The sequence below is a fragment of the Cricetulus griseus genome, chromosome 4 (genome assembly GCF_003668045.3).
Source record: "Cricetulus griseus strain 17A/GY chromosome 4, alternate assembly CriGri-PICRH-1.0, whole genome shotgun sequence".
In the NCBI taxonomy this organism is placed as follows: domain Eukaryota; kingdom Metazoa; phylum Chordata; class Mammalia; order Rodentia; family Cricetidae; genus Cricetulus; species Cricetulus griseus.
In genome coordinates, this window is record NC_048597.1 from 7790337 (window position 1) to 7806767 (window position 16431).

The following is a 16431-nucleotide window of genomic DNA, read 5'->3' on the forward strand; positions in this document are numbered from 1 at the left end:
CTAGAAATGAGGTTCTAGGCAGTCACGAGGTGCCGTGTGGGTGCTGGGAACAGAACCCAGGTCCTCTGTAAGAATGGCAAATGCTCTTAATTGCTGGACTGTCTCTAGTCCTATGAGCTTTCCCTTCATGCCAGTGCCGCCTTCTTGAATGTACTCGCTCTTCTGTGATCTTACTCAAATGTTACATCAGTAACTAGAGGATATTTTGTCACTTTGAGTGACAAGGACATGTGTGGACACTGGCCTTGGGTGGAACCCTGTACCGGAACCCCTGGATTCCACCATTGACATTTTACCACTTCTCTTAGTAAAAGTCCTCTCCTCATCCATGTGACAGCTCCTTAGTCACCACGAAGATCCCTACATTGTTAGTCCTTACGTCTTAGGTTTGTGGTCAGAATTGACATATCAAACATGTTTCCCCCACCCCCACAAAAATCCCTGTGAAATCTATGCTAGGAGAGCACTAATAACTAACAATGTACTCTATGTTTATGACGCTGATTTATGATTACTGATGTTTGCAAACAAAAAATCATGTGCCCTAGGAGACCTAGGGCCCCATTGTTTACCCTCAAGAATTGTAATTAGTACCTTTACAATAAACAGATCTGCAAGAGTCTTGCAGAAAAGGGTGGCTAACATTTGTTTTCACCTTTTCTGACCTTCCTCTCCCTGTGTTTTCACTACTTAGATCTTTGTTTGGGAGCAGAATCTCGAACAGTTCCAGATGGACCTGTTTCGTTTTCGCTGCTATTTAGCCAGCCTCCAGGGTGGGGAGCTGCCAAACCCCAAAAGGCTACTTGCTTTTGCAAGCCGGCCCACGAAAGTGGCAATGGGACGCCTTGGGATCTTTTCTGTCTCGTCTTTTCATGCCCTGGTGAGTAGAAGCAAATGATTTTTGGAAAAATATTCATCTTGGTGCTTAATCCTGAACAGGCCTTGACAGGGGTCTCTCAACTGTTTTCTTAGTTTGCTGCCCTGTACAGATTTCCAGACTGTCTTCACTTTGCAGTTCATGCAAAATTTTATTTGAACCTGTGTGGGAATGTAATTAAACCTCTTTATAGGGTTAAAACTACGGCGCAAGGAAAATGCAAAGGCACCATCTCCCCAACCCCTCTCTACCACCCCAGTCTACCCCCTCTCCATGGTGTTGGGAATTGAACCCAGGACCACACATGCCAGATAAACACTCTACTGTTGACCCAGATCCCGGCTTCATAAAGGTGTTGTTTTGAGATATGTCCACTGCAGTGTTTGTGGATAGATGTTATTTTTAGGCAGTTTTGGCATTTGCAACCATAACGTTAATAACTTCCTGTAAACGATAAATGGAGGGCTTTCCCTCACGTATATAGATCTAGTCCCTCTGCCCCTCACACCATACACTAAACACAAGTCTTTGTGGGTTGGAGGTCTCACTGTTTATCGTAGTTTGAGGGGTGTAAATATATGATGTGTAGAGGAAGGCCAGGCTTCAGCGGCATGTAGCTGAACGTGCCCTAAGAAGGGAGTTTTTGTCCGACTCCTAAGCAGCAGAGTGTGTGGTGGGCTGCCTGTTCACAATCTGTAATTCTGAGTACTTGCTGAATTACCAGCAGCTTTATGTACTTTGGGCCCATTGCTGCCAAAGGGGGGAAAAATCAGTGTCCAACTAATATGTTTTAGCTCATCCAGGTCGATACCCTCAGAACTGTAGCACCCCTGAAACACATTTGCCGTGGGATTAGATGTCAAGTGTCAGGGTCCTGAGCTGAGCTGCCATGAAAAGTCTTAGCTGAGTGTTGCCTATGCCTGCCACTGTGCTCTGTGTTATAATTCAGTCTGGGGTATTTGTGTTCTTTGTAAATAGATTAGCATCATCATTCAGATAATTAGGGGAGATTTGCATTTTGAAAGAGGTCTTCCTCCAGTTTCTAGAGTTGGTTAAAACTGTCTTGTTCTGCTCATTTCAGCTCTGCTCCTGGCCTGCTTGCCTGACTATGGCTGTTACATTTTTATTTTTCCCTGGAATTCATAGCTGGGCTAGTGAGAGCTAAGTTATGAACCCAGCTTTTTATTTATGGCATGATCTAGGTCTGTTACTTTGAGACCTGGTTTTTAACTTAGCCAGATCTCTATTCTGTGTGTGTGTGGGGGGGGGGGGAATGAGATAAACGAATTCACTTCACTCCTGTCAGTATCCTCGTCAAGAGTGTTTAGTTATTTATTTCTATTAGTGGGCAAGCTCATCTCAGGGAGACACCGCCTGTCAGTCTCTAGCATCTGCATCCCTTTCCCCTTTGCTGTCACATGACAAAACTTGAGGAAACCCAGTTTGCCTTCTACCTCAAACTTGTATGTTTTGATTATTTTCTTAGAAGCTCTTGAAGCGCATGTGTCTGAAACAGACAAGGAAAAGCCATTGAGCTGAATGTCTGTAATTGATCTCTGGGCGCTCTTAAGTTCCCCCCCTCTCTTAAAGTCTGTGATGTATGCACTCTTTTCATTTGGTGGCAGGTGAGTTAAATCTGCCCTGTTGAAGAAGAGGTTGCTTTGGTAATTCTCAGGGATTTTTGCTCCGTGAGTTGGAAGAGTGGCATTTCATTCTTGCTAGCTGCTTCAGTACACCAATCTTGGTGCTCGTGCATCCTTGCCAGTCTGTGCAGGAGACAGAACAAGTTAGCATACTCGATTGGGTTTCTGGGTCTATTTCTGCATCAGCTCTAGCAGGATATCCCAAGCAGAATTCTAATCTGATTTATTGGATACCTCGGCCCCCCCCATTTTTCCTTGTCATTTGACCCTAAGGGTCCCCTCCTCTCAATGGGAGTTGAAGCCTTCTTCAATTCCTCCTTTGTCTAGGATATCCCCCCTCCTTTTAAGTGGGGGTGGATGGAAGGAGAAGGTGCAAGGGTACCAGGGCCAGGGCAGGGCTTTGAGCTACAATGGGAGTCCCATTCACTGGCTGGTCCCAGTCATGCTGAGTGATTTGCCTTCATTAACTGAAGGGTCCCTGCTGTACTCTTTGAAGAAAGGTTATCATTGTTCTTGTTTGCACAGATGAGCTGACTGATAAAGCAGTCAGGTGGCCGCCACAGAGGATGCATTGTGAGGACCGATCATTGAGAAACCCATGAGCTCTTGTCCGGCAGCTCTTCTGCCAGCCTGTTTTCTATACCCCTTTGGTTATTATTGTCAGGGGTGGGGGTGGGGCTGTCATACGGCCCACAAGGCCTGAGTACTTGAGAATAACTGCTGGAGTCTTTGAAGCAGCATCAGTCAGCCAGCCAGGCTCTGGAAGTCTTTGTGTACACTGGTTTCTCTTCCCAGTGCTTTTCTCCTTCCCCTGAGATTGTATACTCCAAGAATTACTTTTTAAATGGTTGCTGCTACACCATTTAATTTCCCATGTTTTATTTATTCATTTGACTGACAAACACACACACACACACACACACACACACACACACACACACACCCCTGGCATGTGTCAGTTGCTAGCCTTGTGATGAGGGTTGTGAGAGCACAGAGAGTCTGTCCTCCTGGAGCTCATCTTCATGTAAGATAGACGGGAAGGAAGGAAGGCATTTCATGGAGCATGGTGAGTGTGGACAGCGAGGCATGCAGGGAAGGAAATGAGGAGGCTAACACAAGCCTGCTGTGGTAGCCATCCCTCAGCATCCTCAGAAGAGCACCATCAGGACCCCCTGGTCCCATGCGCTTTAAACTGAATCTAGATTACTTACAGTGCTTCATGTGATGGTAATGGTATTCAGATGCTTACACTATATTGTTTGTTGAATAACAATGAGGAAAAAAATGTCTGTATGTGCAGAATACATATGGAACTTTTTTCTGAGTAATTTTGAACTGACGTAGTTTGAATCCATGGATACAGGGTGCTGGCTGACTCCTTTTGGCTACCTCTGTGTGGCATGGGGGCAGATAGACAGACAGGCAGACAGACAGACAGACAGACAGACTGACAGACATTGTTCTTACAAGTAGACCTTGCTGTTTGTAAATAGGCTGAGAGCAGACAGCTGATCTGGTTTGGATTTTAAAGTTTAGCACCATTTCTTCTCTGTTTACACAGCCGTGGGAGCATACATGTGTCAGCATGTTCTGATTTAGTCAGTTTACAAGCTTTGCTCGCCTTCAGCTTAGAAAGTAGGGACCAGAACATTTGACATGTTTTATGATGCCTTCTATTCGTGAGTTGTGCCCCCCCCCCCGCTGTGCTTCAAGAATGAGTGTAGGTTAAAATCTTTCTCATAAAATTTCCCATGGGAGTCTTGGCTCCCACTTTTTAGTGTCTGATCTGTGTTTCTTAAGGACTTAGCTGAGACAAGGCAAGACTCCTCAGCTCCCACGTCCTTCTGTTTTCATCTGAGTCCAAAGCCCTTCTCCCTAATGCCCTGGCAGAGAAGCTATTTGGCTTCGGTTCTGAGTGCATATGGGGGTCCTTGCCTGGCTACTCACTGGGCTCCTTCTGTGTTGATACTGTCAATACTGAAGACTTAGGGAAATGCCTTGTGGCCAACATGCTGAGGGCCGGGAGGCCCCGTATATTACCCAACACCATTTCACCACTGAGGCTGCTGCCAGTTGGCATCTGTCACATTGGGAGTTGCCCCTGTGGGAATCCATGACAAGTAGGTTCTAAGACGTTGGTTCACCTCCAACAGCAAAGAGCAGGTAGGGGGTTTCATTTCCATTCTGACTCACTCAGCCTCCTGCCATGCCCTTTTGAAAGGAGATCTTGTGGGTGGCCTATTGAGATCTCCTGGCAGAATTTCCTGGGACATTGCTTACAATGTAAAGTTCAAGCCTGCGGTTCTAAGGCCTTTCTGGAGTCCTCAGAAAGCCCCACGTCTGCCACTGTCATAGTGGCAGCTTCAAATATGGGTATCCTGTTCCGAAATGTGTCTGTGGTTGGATGGTACCTTGGAGGCATCTCAACAGAGTATAGCTTAAAAAAGTGTAATTACAAGTGTAATTTCCTTTTCACACGACCATAACACATGTAAGTTATGGAAGATCTGTGTTTACTACACATGTGTGTGTAGATGATAGATAGATAGATAGGTAGATATAGATAGATGATAGATGATAGGTAGTTGATAGTTGATAGATAGATGGTAGATAGATGGTGCATAGGTAGATGAGAGGTGTGGAGGGAGGAGAGAATGCCTGAATACACGAGAGAAAACCCTACCCTCTACTCATCAGTACCTTTGTTAGGCATGCATGTGGCTCAGTGGTAAAGTGCTTGCCCAGCATGTGTCAGGTCCTGGGTTCAGTCCCCAAGGCAATGAAATGAGAGAGAGGGAGGGAGGGAGGGAGAGAGAGAGAGAGAGAGAGAGAGAGAGAGAGAGAGAGAGAGAGAGAGAGAGAGAAAGAGAAAAAGAAAGAGAGAGAGAGGACACACACAAACACCCACACAGAGTGTACCTTTGTGGATTTTGTGGATCTGATCTGGGTATGTAGCCCACTGCTCCAGTCTGGCAAGGTGGTTCCCATCCTTGGTCTTCCATCCTGGAAAAGTCTAGTGTTTCAGGCTATGGTATGGTCCTCATCACTGGGGATGAGCTGCACCAAAGAGAATAGAAAGCCTCCCCCTTTGAGAACATTTCCTAGAAGCTGTCCCATTATGACAAGCCCATGCTCTACTATAAGGAAGAGAATACAACTTTGACTTCTTGGCCAAGTGCCCAGAACGTTAGGGATTTCCTAGTGGGGATGCTGGATACTGGGGCAGTGATTACTTGTCGTGCAAGGAGGATGGTTTGATACATTCTAAGAGATTCAAGAGATCCCAACAGATAGAGGAGAACAGTTAGTATACATTTAATGTAGAATCATAGGAGACACATTTGGTTTTTACCAATGGTATCATTTTTAATTAAAATGCAGAAAATGGTCTGTAGCGTTTACAGAGCACCTCCAGAAATGTGTGTGGTTCCATGCTTAGGTGCAATAGGTCAAGCAGACTGGAGTGTGCTTCCAAATGCTTTAGGTTCAGTAGGTCAAGCAGACTGGAGGAGAGCTAATTCTTAGCAAGGTGACATCTTTGGTTGCCATTTTATTTATTGTTACTGATTTCCTACAGTGAATGGGTTTGCCAACTTTCCATTTTCCATCAGTGAAGGTTTCCAGAATCTCCATCTGTGTGAGTCATAGGTTAACACCGTGAGAACTGGGGTCAGTAGTATGTTAGCGTTCACCGAAGGGTAGGACTGTGTGGCAACTCAGGGTACCTATGTCACTCTTCATAGACCTCTCCTGTGGCTTCTGTCTTAAACAATCCCAGGTGGCAGCCCGCACTGGTGAGATTGGAGTGAGAAGACGTACTCAGGCCATGTCCAGGTCTGCAAGCAAGCGAAGGAGCAGGTTTTCTTCTCTCTGGGGCCTGGACACTACCTCCAAAAAGAAGCAGGGACGCCCCACCATCAACCAGGTAGGTCCCAGAGTCCACAGAAAGAGCCTATAGATATTTCTTCTGGGTCCATTGATTTGCACATGTGGGGGTGTGCATGTTTTTCCTTATTGACACTTTAAATCAACTTGACATGAAGTTAGTGTGCTAGTAATTTTTAATAAGTAATTTATACCCCAAACATGGAGCTCTGCTATTAATCTGTCACCACCATTCATCTCCCACCTGCATTCTACCCAAACTTGAGTTAATCACAGACCCACTCAAGAAAAGTGCAGAATTCGTACAAGTCCTCCGAAGAGAGCTGCTGCCACAGGAAGCCAAGTGAGCATTAGCTATAGTCTTCCTAAGCCGTCTCAGGTGCTGGATCACAGGCAGCCTCCAGGGAAATGTGTTCATTTCTTTGTCCCTGAGATTTGGAATGTGGCCTTAAATGGGCAGCTCAGTCTATGGGCATGAGGACCCAGGAATGTGAGAATGATGCCCGTGGCTGCCGGTTCTGCTCAGGTCCAGGGCTGGCAGAGGATGTTGTCAATAGCATCATCTAGCTGATGGTGGGTGGAGCCCTGCCTGAGTAACCACACCCAGTGGTCCTTCTCTTCCCTCTTTCTTCTTGCTGGTGTTACTTCTAGAAAACTCCATCCACTCTCCATTATTTTTGTCATCTGTCCCCACTGAACAGCCTTAAACTATTCATCTAGACTTTAGAGTCCAGAAGCCAGGAGCAATTTTCCTCGTTTTGTAGGGAGTATTCATTTCATGGGCTACTGTGGCTTACTGTCAAGCACTGACTGTGAGGGTTATGACCGGATCACCAGTGTAACCTCCATGTGATGCCACTGAGAAAACTGACTTGATCACCGCAGTCCCTTACCGTTTCCTCTGAGAACTGCAGCCACCAACTTCCATAGGGATGAAGGTTTAAGAGTTGGTCCTGAAGGCTTCTGTCCTAAATTCTTTAGTTGGCCAACACACTCACCTTTGAAACAAGGCATTTTTGCCTTGATGGAACCTGAAAGAGACTAGTTAAGCGTGTGATGAGAGAGTGTGGAAAATAAACAACCTTGTTTATTTTCTAATTTCGGAGAGGGTAGGATGTAGACCTATCATGGACTTGGCACAACAGAGACTCAGTGGTTCTCCATCCTACCTGCAGACAGGGCCGTTAGCATCAGCATCTCTCCCTTCCTTCTGGGGGGACTGGTCTTACAAGTTTGACTTATGTGGCTTTGCCTTTTGAGTTAGACAGTAGCCTACTGAAATGCATGACCAAATTTCAATAAGTGCAAGCAAACATCTTCACAACATGTTGTTAAACCATTCTTGTAATTCATAAAGTAAATTTTTTTTAAAAAAAATCTTGCTTAGCCATGAATATTATAATAGAAAACTGGTCACTAATTTAGGACTCTAAAATAGACAAAAATTCTGTATTCCTCTAACCTCATTTACACTGGTTAAAAAAGGTATTGACTTTATTCCAGTGGTACATGCTCATTTAATAGCCTGCATATAGAATTTATTGTGACTGTGTCTGGATAGTGATCATTTTCTTTATATCTTTAAGTTGCACAGTTTATCAAATTTCAGAAAACAGCAGTTTTCTGGTTTTTAAATAAAAAAAACCCTCTTTCTACCTTTTATATAAAACACACACACAAAAAAGCTATACATATCACCTTTTCCAGTTCTATGGAAGAATATGACTTGAAAAGGCAGTGTAATTATGGGTCAGTAGCTGCCTAAGTCTTCTACATGGATGAGTCTAGTTCTTTGCCTTTTCGAATTTTCTCTTAAATGTAGACAAAGTGTCCACATTACTCATGTCTGAACTATTAAAGGTGTGGGAAGTTTGATCTACAGGGACCTGATTCTTGTAGTTCTCTCCACCTTAAATTGTGACATAGTATGGGGTCCAAGAGGGCCTGAATTCTGCCATGATGTTTTCCCAAAGCCCTGCCCATTTCCAGCGGCTGCTCCATGCTTCTTTGCCCTGCTGCCCAGATTTCTTTTTTTAAGGTGAGGCTTTTCTATATGCAGGTGTTTGGAGAAGGACCTGATGCAGTCAAGAAATCGTTAGAGGGAATATTTGATGACACTGTTCCAGATGGCAAGGTAAAAATAAACACGTGTTCCTTTTGGAGCACGTTGGCAAAATGCACAGTGCGGTGGTTGGGGGATGCTAAAATCAAGTACACTCAGCATGAAAAACCGAAATGATCAGGTTTTTAAAAAAGTTATGTAATAGGTTGTCGTGAGGTGGAGAAATCATTGTCTGTTGAACTCTTGCTGCTAATAAGAACAGTTCCCTGCTGACATAACATTTCCCGTACTTAGCATTTGATGTGTAAGATTCCAACCAGAATATAAGAGAAGATTTGAGTTCTGAGTTAACTGAACATTTTATGTCATTGCTAATTCCTTTTTATGCTCAACTTTTATTCCCAAGAGGTGAGATCTTAGTGTCCTCACGCTCTGCCCACACATGCGATTTTGTTCCCATTAGTTTCAAACAAGTGTTCTGATAGTGTGTTCTTGGTGGTTTTTTTTTTTTTTTTTTTTTTTTTGCTCCCAAGTCAAATACTCAATTTGAAGTTCACGACGTGATTCAGCCTTGTGCTTGAAATGAACAGGGGCTTTGAAAGCGCTACGATTGAAACTCCACAAGGACACTGAGTCCCCCACAGCCACTTTTTATAGCCTCTCTTAAAAAACAGAACACCCCCTTTTTCAGAACCCCCATTCCACTTCTCTTTGGGGTTCTAGTGTCGACAGCACAATGTTGCTGTGATTTCCTGGTTCCCATTCCTAGGATCAGTGTGACAGAATTCAGCTTTTGGTTGCCATGCAACCAAGTGATACTAGTCAGCAGTGGCTAAGCCCAGTGTTCTAGAAGAATCTGAGCCTCAGAAATCAGAGTACAGCGTGGAATTCTTGGTATTGGAGGGAATGGGAGAAGAGTGGTCACAGGAAAAGCTTTTCTTTATTCAAACCTTCTGGATGTGTCATCCTGGGTTTGGAGGGTTAGTTTAGGGAATACACTCCCATGGCACTCTCTTTGAATGATTGTTCATGATGAAATTAGATCACTGCACCTATACACGATCCAAGCATAGCCTTTAATATTTACTTTGTCATATCTGAAGTTGGCCAGTTTTGCACACATTTTGCATTTTAAATGATGCAGTGCCTTGTCTTCTGCATGGGGTTTAGGAATGACACAACTCTTGAGTTCCCTGGTAGATCTGTGTTTTCCATTTTTCTAGGCTAACTTTTAAAAATTCTACTTCCTGGCATTTAGCCTCATCTTAAAGAACAGTTTAGATGCAAATCTAGGGTTGATGCAGTGCTAAGGGGCACTTATTTAGTGTGGCATGTGGGGACAGCCTGGGAAGATTCCAATTGTAGGTAATGGGCTGTAGACAAGTGATTGCTTTTTGCCAATTATTTTCCTGGAGCCCCTCTTTTTCTGTGGAAGTAGCGTTCAAAAGCAGACCCGAGACTTCCATAAGGTCCTTTCCTCATTCCTGAACCCCATGATTCCCATTAATGGAAGTTATTTTACCACCTCCCAGGATTGGCTGAGAACTTTGTTTCTTCTTGCATGTTGCTACTGTTAACCTTGTTCTTGGGAATCTGTAGATCCATATTTACCAACTGGAGCTCTTGTTATAAAACCCTAATAAAGGTGTATCACTTGAGCACCAAGTATTTTTTTTTTACATTCCAGTGATTTAACACATTCTTCCTTTGCTTATTTGACTGGACTCCTAATGGACCAGCCATCCACAGAGTATTTTCTGCTTAGCCATTCTACTTGCTTAGGGTCAGCCCAGCTGCATCTGCACAAATTCTTCTCAGCATCCATAGACATGCTACTCCTCCACCCTTAGCCAGCGTGTGATCGAGGCCACAGTCATGGCAATGGGCTAAGGTGGCTCCTTGCAGCTCTTTGAACTGGGATGTGGAGCTGTTCCTTCCAAGTTGTCCTGGTGGTCCAAGCAGCACAGGATGCTGCTGCCTGTCACCACGCAGTGCCAGGCCATTGTCTCTGTGAACACAATTTTCCCGGGGCCTCATTGCTTCTTTGCTGTGTAAGACACTTACATGGCAGATATTCTTGCTGATAGAATTCTCTGCTCAAATTTTTATTTAGTTGTTCTTGTTTGTTTTTGTTTTTTGAGACAGGGTCTCTCTGTGTAGTACTGACTGTCCTATAACTCACTCTGGCCTTGAACTCACAGAGATCTGCCTGCCTCTGCCTTCTGAATGCTGGGGTTAAAGGAGTGTGCCACCATAACCTGGCTGCTCAAAATTTAAAATGACTTTGTGGAATAAACAATGTAGTGAACCAAATGAATGACTTGATTTTTTTCCCATCTTCCAAATTTTGCTGTCCACTTATCCATGCCATGCCCACATAATGTACATGATCCAGGTGGGGAAGGGGGCCCCATGTCCAGGGTCAGAGGCTGTCTGCCCTTCCCCTCGTAAAGCTCCTTTCTCAAGAGTTCCAGTTCCTGAGGGCTCCCTCCAGTACTGCCACTCCTCCCACTAGCTGTTTCCCTGGGGGTAGATATCTGGGGTCTGACATGGTTAGGTCTGGACTGCTGCAGCCCTGCTTATTGTATTTCTTACCACAGAGGGACAAGGAAGTGGTCTTACCCAGTGTCCACCAGCACAATCCAGACTGTGACATCTGGGTCCATGAATATTTCACTCCATCCTGGTTCTGTCTGCCCAATAATCAGCCAGCCTTGACGGTTGTGCGGCCGGGGGACACTGCGAGGGACACCTTGGAGCTCATTTGCAAGGTATGTAGGTAGCTGTCTGGTTGTTTTCCAGGGAAGAGCAGATTGGATGGAGGCCTATTCTCGAGCACCTGTGTGCACAGTCTGAGGGAGGAGGCGCTGGGTATGTCGTGCACATGCAGGCAGCCCTGTGACAGTTTGCACCATATGTAAGCAGTGTCTGTGTGAGGAGCAGGACACTCTCCAGGGGTGTTTTGTTTACATGTACACATTTCTAGGTTTGTAATGAGTATACGACCTTACCCACACACAGTATAGGAAACCTGAGACGAAGATACAATACAGAACTAACCACTGTGGACATTTGACTGTTTGCCTTTTATATGCCCCCCCATATGTAAATGTATTTAATAGTGTCACACCATGGGTACCATTTTGCAGCCTGATGTTTGAATAGTAATTGATTCACCAGCGACATCTTTCAGTTAGAGAAAATCCAAAGTGAGTGTGAGTTTGATGTGATGGGAAAAAGTTCCTCTCTCTGTGGACATGGAATTAACCTGTGTTTTTAAACTAGAAAGTGATTGATTTCATTCTTCTTTTGCTTGAAGATGTGGATCTTGATTTTTTTTTTTTTAAGGTGAGATTCTTCTCCTAGCTGAGTGCCCTTGAGTGACAGTGGGAAGAAGGACTCACCCATGCACACTGGTTTCCACTTTCCCATAAGTAATGGCCTCAGTGGCCTTACTTGGTCACATCAGGTCTGAAAAGGAGATGTCATTGTCCTGGTTTGAAAGTGAGGTTCTGAAAGCCTTCCTTCCTTTCCACACAGCCCAGTCACAAGGAGAGGAAAAACTGGCAAAGTGAGCACAGGAATGCCTCAGCCTAGTTCCTGCTGGCTGCTCCCAACCTGGGCGGGTCGAGTTGTGACAGGTGGACACTCACAGAAACTCCCAGATCCTCCGTCTGTAGGGAGGATAGCCCCCAAAGCTCACAAGAACCTAGAATATGTTCTTAGGGAGTGAGCTGATCCTCCAGGAGGCTACAAAAGTAGAAATCTTTTGTATCCTAATTTTATTCCAGAACCATTTGGATGGATAAAAATGACATTTGAAAAGCACTGTTCTTTCCACATATGAGTTGTAAATATTGAATAATTTCACTCCCTCAACAAGTATGTTGTAATTACACTCTCAGAAATTTATACATGTTTTTTTAATTACTAATGCCTTAAAAATATGTGTCTTTATATGAATGGAGGAGGGAAATGAAATAATCCAGCTCAAATATGATTTTCAAATAGCGTTATGTGGAGAAAAGTAGATCAACCTATTGTTTCAGGACAAACTAAACTTGGCCCCCACATAGGCATTAAAAATAAATGATAGCGACTCATGCATGCGCATGATTTCTAGGTTTTGAATGTAATGGCATCTCTGTTATAACTTTTTGTGTTAATTACTTATGAAAGTTGGTCTGTTGAGGATTTCTACATTCTTTTATCTATAGCTAAGCAGGGTTCCTTAGAGAGCCATTAATATTCTGCAGAGCTGTGGGAGTTGTTCTCAGTGGGAGCTGCTGGAAGTAGAACTCTGGCCTTTTTTCATAAGCCAGGTCCTGGAAGGTGTTTCCAGTGAGTAGCATGACCATGGAGGAATACCCTTAAGGAATTGAAAAGTAAGCCATAGTTTTGTGGTAACCATGTTTTGTGAGAAGTTAATCTGTGGGAGGTACAATGAGTTGGTTGGACCAGTGTTAGACTCTTTTTAAGACTTAAGAACGGGAGTCTTTTATGTCATTATTGTCATTGGTGATGGATGCTGTCTCTAATAATTTCTAGAAGGTGAGAGTTAAAAAGTAACATTGTCTCTGCCATATGGAGACCATCATTAAATAATACCGTTGCTCTGTTCCTTTAAGTTTTGGTTCCCTGGGTTGCCATTTCCCTCCAAAACATAGAACTAAGACACTGTAGAACAAGCTTACAGCTCATGAGTTAAAAAATGGAAAACTTGCATGGTGTATTTCAAGAAACGCTGTTCTCTGGCAAAGGATGCAGTAGGGTAAAGTGTAGTGTGCTCGGACCTAGATGCCGTCTTGACTCTTCAGTAATTAGTGGAGCAGCTTTATTCTTGAGGCTGGAAAGGGAAGTGAGGGGTGCCATGCGTTATAAAATGGTCTAATGCTGAAAGAGTTTGGATTTTTGGAGGAGGGATGGAAAATGGAGACTTAAGAATGTGAGTCTTTTATGTCATTATTGTCATTGGTGATGGATTCGGTCTCTAATATCTAATAATTTCCTCTGTCTTTTGCATGAGCCCATTTTCTCTCCTACTTCCTGACCCACATCATGTCACATCCGTTTTCCATCTGCCATCCGATCACCAGTCAAGTCCTGGTATAGGAAATGTTTCAAGATACACATTTCATGCTATAGATGGTACTGAAATGACTGTTAGATGTAGGTGGTAACCATGTCAGCCTACAGCCTATAGGGGCTGTTTTTTTTTTTTTAAAAATATATTCAGATGATTGCAATTATAAAAAATTGCAAAAAATGATTCATACTGTTCGTGTGTAAGCATGGTGTCAATTTTACTAACTGCTTTTACTAAGTATCTTTATATGACTATGTGTGTATCTGTTCATTTTGTATAAGTGTAGGTCAAAGGACAACTCTGGGTGCCATCTGCAGGGATACAAATCATCTCCTTTCAGATAGAATTTGCAATTGGCCTGGACCTCATCATGTAAACTAGACAGGCTGGCCAGCTAGCCCAAGGGTCGCCCTGTCCCCGTCCCACACAATGGGATCATGGTGCCATGCCATCACTCCTGGTGGTTTTCCGTGGCTCCTGAAGGAGAAGTCAGGTCCTCATGATTGCAAGGGAAGTGCTCTACCCCAATCCATTCTTACGTAGTTAATGTCTCAAACTATTTATTTAAAATATCTACATCATTACTTAATCCTTTGAAATAATTATACTAAGATCTGAACCTCAAGAAATTATGCTAACTAAACTCAAACTTGCCCAGTTGTGATATTTATTGTATGGCGCAATTTACAGCTAGTTTTCTTGCCTCAAAACAGATTCAGTGCTAAGTGATTTAAGTAAATGTACATTGGAAAACAAATTTGTACCGCTTAATTTTTTTCCTAATGGAATTCCTCTTGCACGGAAATTTTCTCTTGAGTGTTTTACAAAGTCTGAACAAGCCAGATGCTCAACAGTTATCCATCAGTATTCTCTAACATTTGGAATTCTTTCTGCATGAACAAGTGTTACGAACACAGTTGATGCTTAGACCCGCTTTGATATTGAAGCTCATAACGCTCTTGAGGATTCAAGTAGCTTTTTAAAAATTATTAAATTATCTATTTTTATTTTATGTGTGTTGTTGTTTTGCCTACATGTCTGTCTGTGTGAGGATGCCGGAACTGGATCCCCTGGAACTGGAGTTACAGACAGTTGTGAGCTACCAATTGGATGCTGGAAATTGCAACAGGACCTCTGCAAGAGCAGCCAGTGCTCTTAACTGCTGAGCCATCTCTCCAGTCCTTAATTAGCTTCTTAGGACTGTGTTTTATTTTAGATCGACCATGTTATGTGGGTTCATGATCCTGAAACTTTCACCAAAATGGGAGGACCCACAGGAATGCTCATCTTCTGAGCCTGGTTTTAGAATGACTATTGACAACCGTGGATGTCTTTAGATTTCCTGTTACACCTATATAAATGAGCCAGAGTGGTCTCAACCTTGAAACCTTTCTGCCTTAACCTCCAGAGTGCAGGGACTGTAGGCGTGTGCTAACACTCAAGCCCACTGTCATTTTCACAGCCGTGGCAAGATTCAGCTTTGCTTTTTAAAGTTATCAAGACAATGAGTAATATAAAGATGTTTGGAAAAATACATGCAGCATGAACCCTGTTCTCTGTACAGCACTAAACCCCAACTGCTGCTTGTCCTTCCCTGGGCAGTTCCAAAGGTCAGCACTGTGTTGTCTGGGGCCTGGCGGGAGCCCCCCTAGAGCTGGCTGGTGAGCGCCCCTCCGAGGTTTGACCCCAGTGTTCATGGGTGAGCTCAGTGCTGCGTGTGATGTCGGTAAGGTGTCAGTGAAAGTGACCATCTGATTAGGACTGCCCACAAGAATTTATTAATGATGACAGTAAGGTGTCCAAGCTGCTTTGTTCCTGTTATTGAGACCCCGTGAGTGAAACTCTGCCCCCTTCCCTTCCACAGATAGCAAAACAAATTTTTGCTTGTAATTAAAGATTTTGTGAGGACCTGGGAAAGAGAGAAGCGCCCCCCCACTCCGAAGCCAGGCACATGGGGAACTTTTCCTGTCACATCACCCTATTACTGTTTTCTTAGTGCAGTGGGTAGCACTCTTAAAGGCTCCCCTGTTGTGTTTTCTCTCAGCTCACCCACTCCCTTCTTCACCTCTGACATCGAGAGCCGTGGGCTGTCAGAGGCATCCTGTCTCAGACATAGTGAAAGAAAGCCAGGTGCCTGGAGTGTATTCACTGAATGGTGTCTGTTCTGTACCATGGACTTCAGAGTCACAATCTGTGGGACTGAGGCACAGGCTGCGGTTCCCCAGGAACCAGCGATAGGAATGGTCTTTATCATTCTGCCGTGTGCTCCCAGGGGACTCATTTCCACTTCCTGGAAGCATGCTTTTGTGGTCATACATGACTGCCCCCCGTGCATGAGTTCAAGAGCCACCAAGCACCTCTCTGCCTCCCTTTTTCTGCATACGGATTCTCCAAACCCAAGCACACTAGAGAGGCCTGCAGTGATCCGAGCTACTGTCTGTACCCGCGTGGCTTCATGGGGGGTCCGCTGGGCACACTGCCCATGTTAGCTTTGACTGCGTGAATGATAAGGGAATAATGACTGGAATGCTACTAGTTTGGTCTGTGTGTTTATATTTATACTGACAGTGTAGAGTATGAATTTTTACCAATTAAAATGAATTTCTCTTATTACAAGATAATCCTCAGCCTGGCGGTAGTGGTGCACACCTTTAATCCCAGCACTCAGGAGGCAGGGGCAGGTGGGTCTCTGAGTTTGAGGCCAGCCTGGTCTACAGAGTGAGTTCCAGGACAGCCAGGGCTACACAGAGAAACCCTATGTCACCCCCCCCAAAAAAAAGATAATTATCATTACAGGGCATCGAGAAATATTTTTATAACTTACTTTATATAAAATTGAAATTTTATTTTATTTTTATTACTTTTTGTTTGTTTGTTT

At 44.0% G+C, this 16431-nt stretch overlaps 1 protein-coding gene across 2 annotated transcripts in view; it reads left to right on the forward strand.

The window, feature by feature from the left end:
• Positions 1 to 16431, forward strand: part of Tiam1 (TIAM Rac1 associated GEF 1) — a 342013-nt gene that overhangs the window by 259501 nt on the left and 66081 nt on the right. For both annotated transcript variants that reach the window (XM_027415559.2, XM_035444349.1), the window contains 4 exons: positions 695 to 880; positions 6299 to 6445; positions 8465 to 8539; positions 11068 to 11238. In XM_027415559.2, coding sequence (XP_027271360.1) covers positions 695 to 880; positions 6299 to 6445; positions 8465 to 8539; positions 11068 to 11238 — 579 coding nt within the window. The remainder of the gene's footprint in view (positions 1 to 694; positions 881 to 6298; positions 6446 to 8464; positions 8540 to 11067; positions 11239 to 16431) is intronic.